The sequence below is a fragment of the Neovison vison genome, chromosome 1 (genome assembly GCF_020171115.1).
Source record: "Neovison vison isolate M4711 chromosome 1, ASM_NN_V1, whole genome shotgun sequence".
Taxonomy (NCBI): domain Eukaryota; kingdom Metazoa; phylum Chordata; class Mammalia; order Carnivora; family Mustelidae; genus Neogale; species Neogale vison.
Window position 1 is genome coordinate 155,578,507 of NC_058091.1, and position 15,547 is coordinate 155,594,053.

The 15,547-nt window shown below is 38.2% G+C and overlaps 1 protein-coding gene across 1 annotated transcript; it reads left to right on the forward strand.

Moving 5' to 3' along the window:
* The first annotated feature begins 5,446 nt into the window (after positions 1-5,446).
* LOC122911133 (olfactory receptor 2C3) lies at positions 5,447-6,412 on the forward strand. Its single transcript, XM_044255589.1, has one exon. It carries the CDS (start codon positions 5,447-5,449, stop codon positions 6,410-6,412), a length of 966 nt encoding a protein of 321 aa, XP_044111524.1.
* Positions 6,413-15,547: the final 9,135 nt, after the last annotated feature.

The following is a 15,547-nucleotide window of genomic DNA, read 5'->3' on the forward strand; positions in this document are numbered from 1 at the left end:
GAATCTCCCTGAGGGCTAATGATGATGAGCATTTTTTCATGTGTCTGATAGCCATTTGTATTTCTTGATTGGAGAAGTGTCTGTTCATATCTTCTGCCCATTTTTTGCTGTGTTTGTCTGTTTCGTGTGGGTTGAGTTTGAGGAGTTCATTATAGATCCTGGATATCAACCTTTTGTCTGTACTGTCATTTGCAAATATCTTCTCCCATTCCGTGGGTTGCCTCTTTGTTTTTTTGACTGTTTCCTTTGCTGTGCAGAAGCTTTTGATTTTGATGAAGTCCCAGAAGTTTATTTTCGCTTTTGTTTCCTTTGCCTTTGGAGACGTATCTTGAAAGAAGTTGCTGTGGCTGATATCAAAGAGATTACTGCCTATGTTCTCCTCTAAGATTCTGATGGATTCCTCTCTCACATTGAGGTCTTTTATCCATTTTGAGTTGATCTTAGTGTACAGTGTAAGAGAATGGCCGAGTAATTCTATTTATAATTGCATGGAAGAAAGAAAATACTTAGGAATAAATTTAAGAATGTTTAAAGCTTATACACCAAAAACAATAAAATATTAATGAAAATACTGAAGACCTAAATAAGTAGAAAGACATCAATATCTCTGATTGGGAAGACCTAATATGTCTTAGATGGCAACATTCCCCAAAATGATCCATGGATTTAATACAATGCCTATCAAAACCCCAATGTTTTTGTTTTCATTGTTGTAAAAACAGAAAGGCCAAATCTCAAATTTTTTTTAATTACAAGGGGGGACGCCTGGGTGGCTCAGTTGGTTGGACGACTGCCTTCGGCTCAGGGCGTGATCCTGGAGTCCCGGGATCGAGTCCCACATTAGGCTCCCAGCTCCATGGGGAGTCTGCTTCGCTCTCTGACCTTCTCGCTCATGCTCTCTCTCACTGTCTCTCTCTCTCAAATAAATAAATTAAAAAAAAATCTTTAATTACAAGGGACCCAGAATACCTAAAACAATGATGGGGGGAAAAAACAAATAACAGACCTCATATTTTCCAATTTCAAAGCTTACTACAAATCTACAGTAAACAAAATTGGTCCTAACATAACAATAGATCAGTGCTACAGAATTGGAAATACAGAAATAAACTCATACATCTGTGGCAATTAATTTTAGACAAGGGTGTCAAGACTATTCAATGGGGAAAGAATAGTTTCCTCAGCAAATGTTCCTGGAACAACTGAATATGTACCTATAAAAGAATGAAGCTGAACTGCTAGCTAATACCATATTAAAACATACATACATACATGGACAGGGACCTTATTAAAAGGGCTAAAATTATACAACTCTTAAAAGAAAATACAGAAAGAACACTTCATGAGTCTGGATTTGGCAATCGTTTCCTAAATGTAATACCCCAAACAAAAGAAACAAAGATCAATACACTGGACTTCATGAAAGAAAAATTTCTTTATGAAAGGACACTATGAAATATGAAAAAAGTGAAAATAAAAACAGCACACAGATGAAAGAATATATTTGCAACTGATCTAGCTCTAAGGGATCTAATAATCAGAATATATGAAGAACTCTTCTTAACAACAACAACAACAAACAAACAAACAATGCAATGAAAAGTGGACAAAGGACCTGAATAAATATATGTGGAATATTCACAATAGGTAGATCCTTAGAAAAATAAAGCATATTAGTTGTTGCCAAGGCCTGGAGAAAGAAAGCAAATGAAGAGTGACTATGTAGGGAGTACATCTGGAGGAATGAGAAAGTTCTGTAACTAGATGGTTGCAATATTTTGTGAATGCACTTAATTTCACTAATTTGTATATGTAAAAATTGTTATGCTAAATTCATTATGTGTATTTTAATACAACAAAAATAAGTTCATTTTAAAGAAAAGATGTTAGTTCATTGCTATGTTGGATACCAATAATTATATGATTGAATTTTGAAGAAAATCTGTGAGCACTGGATGATATACTCAACTAATGAATCATTGAACATTATATCAAAAGCTAATGATGTATTATATCTTGGATAATTGAATTTAAATAACAAAAATAAAAAATAAAATTCTTAATGTCTTCTTCTGTCTTGAAAAAAGAAGAAAGTCTATAGCAACATATACCAAAATTACTGTAATGAGCAAATATTTCAGACTCTCTTCCACTGCATGATAAATCTTTGAGTAGAGACTTGGTTTCTATGTTCTGTAAGCAGTGTTTAGCAGTATAAAAACTTAAAATGGTGTTTTATTCATAAATATAACCATTTACCTTATTACAATGAAATTATAATTATTCAATAGAAGAAAAAATCTCCAAAGCTTCCTTCCCACCAATTTCACTTCCCTGATATATACATAACCTTCTGTCTCCCTTCTGAATGCTCCAGAGGATAAAATGAGTGTCTTGTGATTACACAGGCTTTATGACACACTAGGTCCTTTGAGAGTGGTTATATATTTCTCATTCCGGAAACACTATGAGCCATCCTCATTCTTTTTGCTAACAGTTTTCATAGGGAAAAAATAGTGTTTCTCTCTAACTAAAACCAGATATTCTGATTTTAAAATTTAAGAAATTTAGACATACATTTGAACAGAATCTAACACATCTGCCACAAATGACTTGGAGATTTCCAATATTTTCAGGGCTTCTCAAACCCCATGGCTACCTTCTTACTTTTTAATGTCACATCCATTGAATTCATGGATTTTAACAATAATTGAAATAAAATACTCTGCATTATTTGATATTTCCACCCCCCATACAGGGAGATTCTGCTGCTAGCTCACCATCAGTAAGTGATATTCTTAGGTTTGCTTATTTGTTTGTTCATTTGTTTGTTTTTTATGGTATTTAAGATGAACTGGGATTACAAACTTTCTGGTAATTCCAGCTAAGTTTAATGAACACGGATGCATTTCAATAATCTGACTTGCTCTTCTTGAGGTCTTTGGTATTTTGGCAGGTTACCTACAGCCAGGAGTATAGTTTATGACTGCATATTTGATTTAAAATTTGAGCTCAACGTTTTCACAAATGTCTCCATGCTATCTTTCTTTGTCATGATGTCATAGGACTTGGGGTGAGATCACATTTTGAAGAATGATTATTTACTGTGACAGTTTTGGTGAATCTCTGAGAGTGAGAAAACCTCCCCCTTTACTTAAAGAGAATGTTATTTTTGTACTAAGAATCTGAATGCCTTGGGTGTAGCTCCAGTGCCAGCGCTGAGCAGCTCTGGAACTTTGGGTAAACCACTGAACATTTCTAGAAATGGATCAGATCACCACAAATGTCTCTACTTCCTCAAAAATTCTACTGAACTATTACCTCATGACTGACCTTATGGCTGCCATCCCTTGGTGACATTCCTACATTTTCTTCATATGTGAGCCCACAAAATGTACATATCTCCACAGAAGGGGATGCTTCTATCCTTAGGGGACAATATGGTTTTGGGTTTTGCCTTTCACTTTTCTATGTCCTCATCAGCTCATCTGAGATGACTCTCTATATGGGGTAATCACCTCATTGTGTCATGACTCAGTTGCTCATATCTGCCCTCATTCACTTCTCCTCTCTCATATCCACATTTTGAAGCCACCCATGTCCTTGCAGCTCTCCATGTTTCCCCAGGTTACAGGAGGTCAGAATTCATTTCCCAGATGCCTTTTCAGAGCATCAGTGCTGCACTGCTCTGTTACATGCAAAGCAGACAATTATCTCAGAATTGTGGCTCAGTGAGGTCCACACAGGTACAGCTTCTATGTATAAATTTTGGCAAATGTCTGAAGCCCTCTGAGCCCCATTTTTACATATGCATGATGGAAATGCTACAGATATTTTGAAAATCTGTGAATAAACATGTGTGTTCAAGTCTATTTTCCTTGGTCAACTTCCCATTTTAGAGATGAATGAATTATACTCCCTGGGATTTAGAAAGGCAGACCTTTGAGTTTGTAGCTGCTCTGTTCTTTACACCTGGATGGGTTCTAATTATGACAGATTTACTCTTCCTTTTAAAAGACAAGGGATAAAAAAATCAATGTATTTGTAAGAAGGACCCCAGGGCTTTTCAAGGACATCTGAAGGACACTAAGATTGTACATATTTTTTTTCTTCCTATGGGGATTTTTGGGTTCTCACATTGTCCCACAGTTTTGTTTTGTTTTGTTTTGTTTCACCTCATAAGAGGATGGAATAATCTGGGTCACGAGTGCATGACTCTGACCAAGAGTTCTTTCCTGATACGACTGCTATGAGATTACACTGAGCATTCCTTAACTATGCCTTTATATTGTTTTGCTCCATGTACCCATTATAATTACCTTTTGCTCATTCAGTGATTGTTGATTAAAGGATTTTTGTGTACCAGACATGAGCTAGGCACTGGGGACCCAGAAACAAAGTAAACAGAAAGCTAGGAGTCCATGGAATTTAAACTCTAGCAGAGTGAGACAGTTACAAACATAGTAACTTAGTATAGCATATTTGTTCCTTAGTGATAAGTACTATGGATAAAAACAAAGCTGGAAAGGAAGAGAAGGGAGTTGAGAGAGGTTTCAATATTAAATAGCACATTTGCTTCAGTGTATGGAAGTGTTAAATCATTACACTGTAGGTTAACTAACTGGACTTTAAATAAGCACTTTAAAAATACCATATTTTGTTTAATGAAAGATGACTTCTGAACAATAACTTGAAGGAGGTAAGAATCGAGTTTGTGGATGGATGTCTTGGGGGAAAGTAACTGAAAGCCTTGCTATAAGACAACAGGGCTGTTAAGAGCAGTATGATCATATTGTATCCTAAGATAATTAGATAATTATCCTAAGATAATCTTCTAGCTTCTGTGGTGGGAACATTCTGAAGGGAACTAATAGGGAAAGCAGGAAGGCAAGTTAAGATATTAGATCAATAATCCAGGTGATAAATGATGGTGACGTAGGCCAGGATGGTAGCAAGGAGCTGCAAGAAGTGATGAGAATATGAGTTTAATATTAAAGCAAAAATTGCTGATTGCAGGATTTAAAAGGGAAATACCATGGTGGACTCCATGTTGCCATTAACTAAAAAAGGGAGTAACATGGGCATGATTTTATTGCCTCTGCAGTGTTTCATCACATGAAATCTTTTACCCAAGAAAACCTCACCACTAAACATTCAGGTTGACTCCAGATGTTGCTACTATAAGTAATGTTTCAACAAAATAATCAGTACCAAGAACATTGCATGAATGTCCGTTTTCCCCAGGCTATGCATATTCTCATGCTTCTCCAAACTGGCCATCAGGAAGATGATGCAGCATCATCCATGGAGCAGTTGAGTACATGCTTTCAAGAAATGGGTATAAAATTATGTCTAGAGTCTGCTAACTGATATAGTCACTTGAGACTCCATATTCTGTGCCCCCCACTCACCAAAGGTGGTCTTTTTGTCCCATTCCTGGCTACACATGATGGTGGAAATAAACAATGTAAGTTCTCCAGACGTTTTTGTACTCCTGGGCTTCTCCACACGACCCTCACTAGAACCTATCCTCTTCATCCTTATCTCAGGGTTTTATGTGGTGTCTATCTTGGGCAATGGCATCATCATTCTGGTTTCCTGCATGGATGTGCACCTCCATACCCCTATGTACTTCTTTCTTGCCAACCTTTCCTTCCTGGACATTAGCTTTACCACAAGCATTGTCCCACAACTCCTGGTCAACCTCTGGGGACCACAGAAAACCATAAGCTATGGAGGGTGTGTGGTCCAATTCTATATCTCCCACTGGCTGGGGGCGACTGAATGCGTCCTCCTGGCAGTCATGTCCTATGACCGCTATGTTGCCATCTGTAGGCCACTACATTACACTGTCATCATGCATCCACAGCTTTGCCTCAGCTTGGCCCTTACCTCATGGCTTGGGGGTCTGACCACCAGCGTGGTGGGCTCCACACTGACTATGCTCCTGCCGCTCTGTGGGAACAATCACATTGACCACTTCTTCTGTGAGATGCCCCTCATTATGCAACTGGCTTGTGTGGACACCAGCCTCAATGAGATGGAGATGTATGTGGCCAGCTTTATCTTTGTTCTCTTGCCTCTGGTTCTCATCCTGGTCTCATACAATCACATTGCCAGAGCTGTGATGAAGATTGGGTCAGCAGAAGGACGGAGAAAGGCCTTCAACACCTGCTCTTCCCATGTGGCAGTTGTGGCTCTGTTCTATGGGAGCATCATATTTATGTATCTCCAGCCAGCCAAGAGTAACTCTCATGAACAGGGCAAGTTCATAGCCCTCTTCTACACTGTTGTCACCCCAATGCTGAACCCCCTGATTTACACGCTACGGAACAAGGATGTGAAGAAGGCTCTCAGGTGCATTGTGTTAGAGAATTGTTGTGGCTTTGCAGGATCAAGGGGGAATATTTAGAGACTTTAGTAATTTGTGAGTAGAAAAAAAAGATTGAAAGATACCAAAATTGACTTGAGGGGAAGGATACTTGGGAGGTAGTTTCTCTTCCAATATTGCTAGAGTTCAAGGTAGGTGACAATCTGACATGAATGTGCTCATGCATCATTTTTCAGGCCAAGGTAAAAATAAAGTATTTTCTGTTTTTTTTTCTAATAATCCTATTAATCAATTAGCAATTAATAATTAATTATTAATTAATTAATCCTATTAATTAGCGAATTAATTAGTTTGTTAATAATCCTTGTCCCTGCAGATGCAGCACGGAGGAATTTGGAGAAAGTAGAGAGAAAATCTATTGGGGCAGAGTCCACATTCATTGCTCTCGATCTCTATCCTGGTCTTTTGGTAAAAGTTCACATCTCTAACTTCAGGGACATAGAAACTCCTATTGGCTACCTTATCACAAGAAGTGATATCAATTTAGGAATAAGCTCTTTGAGATCTAGAAGGTTAGCCACCACCATTGTTTTTTGTTTTTTTTTTGTTTTTTTTTCCAATTTATTTATTTTCAGAAAAACAGTATTCATTATTTTTTCACCACACCCAGTGCTCCATGCAAGCCGTGCCCTCTATAATACCCACCACCTGGTACCCCAACCTCCCACCCCCCCGCCACTTCAAAGCCCTCAGACTGTTTTTCAGAGTCCATAGTCTCTCATGGTTCACCTCCCCTTCCAATTTACCCAAATTCCCTACTCCTTATATTTTTTTACATTAACTAGTAAAATAGAAGGGGGGGCAATAACTTAAGATAAAACATAGCTGCTAACAATTCCCATTACTCTTAATAAGTATGAGATAAGAGCTTTTAATCACAACTGTTTTCTTCCACCACCCTAACCATGTCCCCCTAACTTCTTTCCAGCATCTGAACTGGAAAGGGATTCTTTACCTGGTGAGGTGAACCACACCCTCATCCTTTTTAATTCCTTTGAGATTTGAGTATATGAAGTCATTGACCATTGGTAATTGATTCAACCTCCAAGCACTATACCCACCCCAGATATCAGGGCTGGGGTGGAGACTGAAAGTTCCAATTTTCTGATCATGTGAGTGAGTCACCTGGAAATGACCCTGATCTGGTGTTTGTCAAGAGTTATTGTTTTAAGTCATTTCATTATCATAAGATCAAGTGTGGTTGAAAGGGATTTTTTTATATAAATAGCAAATGACAGTCATCAAATTTTTATCACTGTAAATATTTCAGGAACCAAGGGTAAAAAACAATTTCATAATGAAAGATTATTTTTCTAATCACTGAGGAAATTACAAGGGTTTGAAGAGTTTTATTCCAGGAATTGTGGACTATAGACAAAGACCAATATATATGCTTCTTATTACATCATAATATCACAATTTCATTCATCTTTCTGACACCCTTGGGCCATAGCTCTTAGTTATGGTCAAATCCATCTTTGCCCTTGCCCTGCATCCCTGCTCTTAGGGATCACAGACCAACTCCCCTAGTCACAGGTGCTGCCTTGAGGACACCCACACTAAGGTGTTTTCCTCAATCTCAGTACACAGCAAGTTATCTTCCAGCTTGGGACAGAACAGTGGGTAAAGTATCAGGAGGAAGATGGTATCAAAAATTTGAAGGTTAAAATTTATAAGCGCACTTAGCATAGCAAACTTGTCATTCCAAGAGGGTAATGCAAGAATTGAGAAACCAAACCAGAGAAGAGCAGGTTGAGGACCTCCTGGGAATTTTGGTTCTGACAAGATCATAGATGTATTTTGTAGATCAATTTATGTTGTGCACATGAATCCTGAAAACCTAATTACCAAGGCCATTTTCCCATTTCCCATTTCCCATTTCACAAATGAAGTTGCACATGTTAAAATCCTTGCAAACTTAACTACTAGTTCTAGAAGATGAATCTTAGAATACTAAAGCAAACAATGTTCATATATTTTGTAGACATCTTAAATTTTCCTTCAGAAACCATAAATTTATACTTTTACCAACCACATTTAGAAAGGCATATAGTCACAATTTCACTAACATTGGATTGTAGATCATTTCAGTCTTTGGTTGTCAATCTCACATATTATCAATTTACTTGATCAAGGGTGAGTTTTAACACCTTCTGAAATGTTCTGTGGTTATTTGTACTTGATTAATTTCTTTTCTTTTTTTTTTTAACTTTTGCTGTATGAATCTATTCCACTATGTCATTGTAAAAGCAATGAATAATCTTTCCAGTGGGATGTTTATCCTTTGGTTATTTTTGTTTTATTTACTTTGTGGTACAAAAGTTTTTATTTTTATGCATTAAACGTTGTAACTCATGCATGTGTGACTTTCTGTGTTCTTTATTTCACTCAATTCAGTGAATTATTATTATTTGAACAATTTTGTGTATGTGGCTTGTCTGGAGATGCAAGAGCAAAGAAATGATGTCACTGCTTTTAAGAGATGTACAAGTTTCACCAAGTAAGCAAGCTGATGGAGAACAGAGGTGAAGAAGACCAACAGTCTAAAGGGTGGAACTAGAGGAAGTCACAAGAGATCTGGGAGCTGCCATGTGAGCTCTCCCTGATGAAATGAGGGAGAGAGACACACAACTTGGGTGTAGAGGAAATCACAAGAGGATGGAGTACAAAGGGTTTAGAGGAAAAATGAGATTTATATGTGGAAAGGTCTGTTATGGCTGGGAGGTAGTGAAAAGAAGAGTGGTGGGAAGTGAGTTCTGAGGTATCCCAGAGGTCTTGGATAATAAAGGGTCTTAGAGACCCCAGATGAATACTGTTTTGTGTTTTCATACTATTTGGGAAAGGACATGATTTTATAGATTGATGTCTGAATATATACTTAGAGATTATGTTTATCTTGTTACTTTATAGTTTTCTGTTTTATGCTTAACTTTTTAATCCATTCCATCTACAATGACTGAGAGAAAGAAGAGATAATATATAATATTTCCGAATTTTACTGAAGAGTTCCCAATTAATTTTGTTAACTATATGTTCCCCATTGTCCTGAAATTATACCTTTGCCACATACTAAATTTCCAATGTATATACGTTTATTTGGGAGAACACAAATTCTGATCATGTAATATTTGTTAGTTTCTATATGAGTAACATGCTTTTAGTAACTGTGGATTTATAGGATATTTTAGATTTACAGGATATTTTATCATTTAGTAGATCAAAGAATGGATCATTGTTCTTTCTTCTTTTTTTTCTTTTTTCAAGTTTGACTTTTTGTGGTAGTTACAATATTTTGTTTTACCAGATTAAATGTCATAACAGGATGCCTTACCACTAACCTCAAAAATATTTCACTGGGACTTTGATTTGTTGTACTAAATTTGTAAATTAATTTGAAGAGAATTCAGAGTTTTATATGACCAAGACCACTGTGTGCATAATGAAAAAAGGCCATGGAGCATAAGGCTTGGGAGTATGGTGTCAGGTCAGGTCATACTTGCTGTGGAATCTGACTCCTTAGTGACTATGTGTTCTCAGTTAATAAATCCACCTTGATGAACCCTGTTCTCCCCATCTTCAATGTGGGGCCTCATAGGATTGCTGTAAATAATTAAGTAATGAGAAGTGGGTAAATAACTCAATATAGTGTATGACAAAGTTTAAAAAAAGTGATTATGATTTTCTGTAAATGAATGTAGTTTTTTATTTCTTTGGAAAATGTTTCTTCATCTAGGTTTTTATTAGTATTTAAGGTATAAGTTGCACTGTTGATATGAACAGTAAATGGCTCAAAGTTGATAGAGTTGGAGTTTGTACAGGTGGAAGGGGTGTCTCTGATGTACAAGGTTAAGAGTCACCAAGTGCAGAGTAAGAACTACTGACAAGTAGTAGATGTAGATTCCTTAACTGGCAATTAAGACTATTTCTAAAATACAAACTTAGATGTGACCACTGTCAGATTACTCTTAGTCTCTAGAGAAGATCACTTGATTCTTGTCTAGATCATATACCTGACATTTCCCTCATTCCACAATTCATGCTCCCACTTTCCATGGGTTTTCCATAATGCCAGGCCCAAATATTATGTGGTTTGGGTGACTAAGAAAGAAAAGAAGGAAAAAGGAAAAGGAAATAAAAGAAAAGGAAAGGAAAGGAAAAGAAAAGAAAAGAGGAAGAAAAGAAAAAAAAAGAAAGGAAATGAGGGGGAAGAGGAGGGGAAGGAAGAAAATAAAAGAAAGGAAAGAAAAGAACAGAAAAGATGTAGTCATAAGCAAACCTTGTCCCATGAACACACCTAGATATTAACCATATTGGTGCAACTAACCCAGGAAACAACCCAAAGACTGAGAGAATAGACCATCCACAGTTAATCACAGAGAAGAGGCCACACTGGAAAGGGTATAAGGAGGAGCAGAGACCCCATCAGGAGCCAAACTAACCTGTAAGACTAACCACAAATGGGAGGGACACCACAAGCATGGAAAAGAGAAATTGTCCCCACAGCAGGTGCACCAGCCTCAGAACCTCTGCACTGGAAAGACAGGTCCCCATAACATTTGGTTTTGAAAACCAATGAGGCTTAACATGAGTTTTTTGCAACCACCTGAGTTTAAATCCAAGTATTTAAAAAAAATACTTTAAAAAATCCAAAGTAACAGTTTGGAAAACATCTAGGGTATACATAAATATTTATTACTAATTTTCTACATGCTGGAGGGACAGAGATCTTTAGGAGATGTTTTTAAGAGTAAAAAACCTGGTACTGTCATTTCTCCTCCTACCTTAGCCTAGATACGTGGACCTATAGGAAACAGCACAAACACTCCCCATCTAACTTGCTAATACCTCCTGCTCAGTTCCTGCTTTGTACTATGGGTCTACCCCATCCAACATACTCACTTTGCAGGTATGCTTCCAAAGCACATCCTGACACACTTCATCCTGCAAGCAGCCCTGACAGTGAGCAGCAGCACTCCAAAGTGACAGAGGCTCTGCGGAGAGGGAGAGATAACCACACACACCAGTTTGACTGCAGTCCCAGCAGTGGGCTGGAAGCAGACATCTGATCTGACTGCTGGATATACCTACCAACAAAAACCTCACAGTGGGAGGGAGACAAGATGGTGGGGAAGTAGGAGTAGACGCCATTTCAACTTGTACCCTAAAGAGAGCTGATTACCTACCAAAGAACTCTGATCACTCATGAAATCAGCCTGAGATTAGAATTATACACTTCTGGATCTCTCCGGGGGCAGAAGATGCCAGTGGGAAAGTAAAGTGGAGTGGAAATGTTGAATTGATATTGGAAGATAAACAAAAGGGAAGCCACCAGAAGCGACCCATTGGAAAGTAATACCCCAATATGACAGTGCCCTGAGATTGGGGACCAGCATTAACTTGGAGTCTGGTTGAAAGCACTCAAAAAGAGCAAAGGATTGTGGGGGGAAATTGTGGGAATCAGGCTGATTAGGGACAGGAGCTTAAGTTTGCCGACCCAGGAGAGCCACCACTGGCGCTGAGCCAGAGAGAATGCAGCGAAGAAGCCAGGTCTTGGTCCCTGAGTCGCCTTAATGCCTGAAAGTGTTTGGGTGGTGGCTCCCATGACAGTGAGGGAGACTCTCCAGCCGGCAGAACCATACCTTTTTGCACTCTCCATGCAGGCACCACGCTATAAGAGTCTGAGTTGTGCCCCACACTCTCCCCTGAGAGAAGTGCCTGCAGGCACCAGCTGGTGCTCTCTTGGACCCCAGAGAGTCTGAGCACTCCCAGCCCGGGCCAGTGGGAAAATCTCAGTGCTCTATCGCTGCTTGGGACCTCTCTGGAGGTCTGGAGCTGCCCAGACAGCCTTGGCTATCACAAGTGGGAGTTCCTGTGACCCCAGAGACCATGACTGGGAACGAGCTCTGCCAGCAGCAGAGGGGGAATTTATGTGCTCTGGAGCACCCAGAGGGAACAGACTGAGGCTTCTCTCTTAGAGGGAGGTCAGGGAGCAGTTTGCTTTTCTCTAAACCCCCCAAAACCATCAAAAGCTGTCAAGGTGAGAGAAAACCAACAAACAAAAAAAAACCTCCAGAGAACAAAAGCCTGAAAAAAAACCAGTTTCCTCAGAGCCAACCTCCTTGATGGGCGCAGGAGGACTTAGCTCTAGCAAGAGTCCCTGAAAATAAACACAGCAGGCCCTCCCCGATAAAGACAAACAAACAAACAAACAAACAAAAAAGACAAGAGGACAACTACCACTGCTTCATAGATACAACTTTTATTTTTAATTTGTTCCCAATATTCTAATTCATTATTTTTAAAAATATAACTTTTTAACCTACTTACCATCACAGTCCACTACGTCAAATTCCATAAAAAACGTTTAACATGAACTTTTTGATACATATACCTCTGTTTTTCTTTTGTTTTTCTATTTTTTAAATATTTTAAAATTTTAGTTTAGTTTAGTTTATTCTTTTTTTTTTAATATTCATACAGAGATAAGCTTCAAGGTAATCCCCTTTCCCCAATCAATGCTACCCCTATAGGTAAACCAGTTCTTTTTTTTTTCTAATTTATTTATTTTCAGAAAAACAGTATTCATTATTTTTTCACCAGTTCTTAATCTCCCTTTATCTTAGAAAAGTTGAGACCTTTAACAAAGATAATAAGATACATCCAGGAAGAATCAAAATAACCTTCCTCACCCACACTGAGAGTTAATAACCACTATCCCAACTTTTTTTTCCAATTTATTTATTTTCAGAAAAACAGTATTCATTATTTTTTCACCACACCCAGTGCTCCATGCAAGCTGTGCCCTCTATAATACCCACCACCTGGTACCCCAACCTCCCACCCCCCTGCCACTTCAAACCCCTCAGATTGTTTTTCAGAGTCCATAGTCTCTCATGGTTCATCTCCCCTTCCAATTTACCCAAAAGCACATACCCTCCCCAATGTCCATAACCCTACCCCCCTTCTCCCAACCCCCCTCCCCCCAGCAACCCACAGTTTGTTTCGTGAGATTAAGAGTCACTTATGGTTTGTCTCCCTCCCTATCCCATCTTGTTTCATGGATTCTTCTACTACCCACTATCCCAACTTTTTATTCTGTCAGTGTTTCTGTGTATTTGTTTTTGTCCTGATAGTATATAAATCTTATACTTGGGGTTATTTTTGATGAGGTTCTTTTTTTTCCCCATCATCTACTTTTGTGAGTCTTTTGGTTTGTCTGTTTTTATTCATATACTTTATAAATCTTACCTTGGGGCCCATTTGGGCTGGGCCTTCTCTTTTATTTCTTCTTTCTTTTTTTTATTTTTTCCCTGTCTCTCTCTATATATATTTCTTTCTTTTTTCCTTCTTTTTTGTGGTGACTCTTGATTGCTCAGAAGGGTACCAGGGTGCACCTTGCTTGCACCATGGTCAATACATTCAGCTACACACCCGTTCAGCCATCTCTCACGAAAATGACTAAGAGGAGGAATGCCCAACAGAATAAAACTCAGATACTGGACCTTCTGCATCAGAGCTATTGGTTATGGACATAGACAGTATGTCAGAAAGGGAATTCAGGCTAACAATTATCCAGGCAATAGCTAGGTTGGAGAAAGCCTTTGATGATAAAATGGAATTGATTAGTGCAGAAGTGAAAGCCACCAGGGATGATGTTCACAATGTGCTCAATGAGTTCCAATCTAATATAAATTTTCTAAAAGTTAGGGTATCTGAGAGAGAAGATAGAATTAGTGATCTGGAGGAAAACAGATAGAGAAAAAGGATCAGGAGGAAGCCTGGAACAAACAGCTTAGAAGCCATAGAAGGCAATGGGTGTGGGGTTTATGAAATCTGTCTATATAATCTTTGTAATTGTTCTGTAAGTCTAAACTACACTAAAATAAAGTTTAAAAAAAAAGAAGCCACAAAAACAGAGTTAGGGAAATAAATAATGCTTTGAAACATTCCAATATCAGAATTATTGGAATCTCTGAGGGGGAGGAGAAAGAAATAACACTAGAAGATGTAGTTGAACAAATTCTCCATGAAAATTCTCCCAATCTTGTGAATGGAACCAGCGTTCATATCCTAGAGGCAGAAAGGTCTGTTCCCAAGATCATAGAATCTAGAAAGACCTCAAGACACCTGATAGTGAAAATAATGGATCATAACTATATAGAGGAGCTCATGAAAACAGCTAGGGCAAAGAAGCTCCTTAAGTACAGAGGAAAGCCCATCAGAATGACATCAGACTGTACACAGAAACCTGGCAAGCAAGAAACAGCTGGCAAGATTTATTCAGGACACTAAATGAAAATAACATGCAGCCAAGAATACTTTATCCAGTAAGACTGATATTCAAAATGGATGGAGAGATAAAGAGCTTCCAAGACCAGCAAAAAAGAGTATGAAACCTCCATGCTGACACTGCAGAAAATATTAAGGGGATTTCTATAAAAGAGGAAAAAATCCCAAGAATATTTTGAATAGAAATATATGGAGACAATCTAAAGCAACAAAGACTTCACAGATAACACGATGTCAATAAAAATGTATCTATTAATCATCTCAACATGAATGGCTTAAATGTGCCCTAAAATGACACAGGGTTGCAGATTGGATAAAATGACAGGACCCATCCATATGTTGTCTACATGAGACCCATTTCGAACCTAAGATACACCCAGACTGAAGTGAAAGGATGAAGAAGCATCTTTCATGACAATGGGCCTCAAAAGAAGGCCGGGGTAGTGATTCTCATATCAGATAAATTAGATTTTAAACTAAAGATTGTAGTCAGAGATATGGAAGGACACTTCATCATTCATTTTTTTCAATTTATTTATTTTCAGAAAAACAGTATTCATTATTTTTTCACCACACCCAGTGCTCCATGCAAGCCGTGCCCTCTATAATACCCACCACCTGGTACCCCAACCTCCCAACCCTCCGCCACTTCAAACCCCTCAGACTGTTATTCAGAGTCCATAGTCTCTCACTTCATCATTCATAAAGGGACTATCCACCAAGATGATCTAACAATTCTAAATATTTATGCCCCCTATATGGAAGCAGCCAATTACATAAGAAAACTGTTAATCAAGACAAAGAGTCATATTGATATGAATATATTAATAATGGGAGATATTAACACACCACTCTCAGTAATAGATC

Excerpts from the sequence above, each read along its gene's own strand:
- LOC122911133 (XM_044255589.1), top strand. The coding sequence starts at position 5,447 with ATGATGGTGGAAATAAACAATGTAAGTTCTCCAGACGTTTTTGTACTC.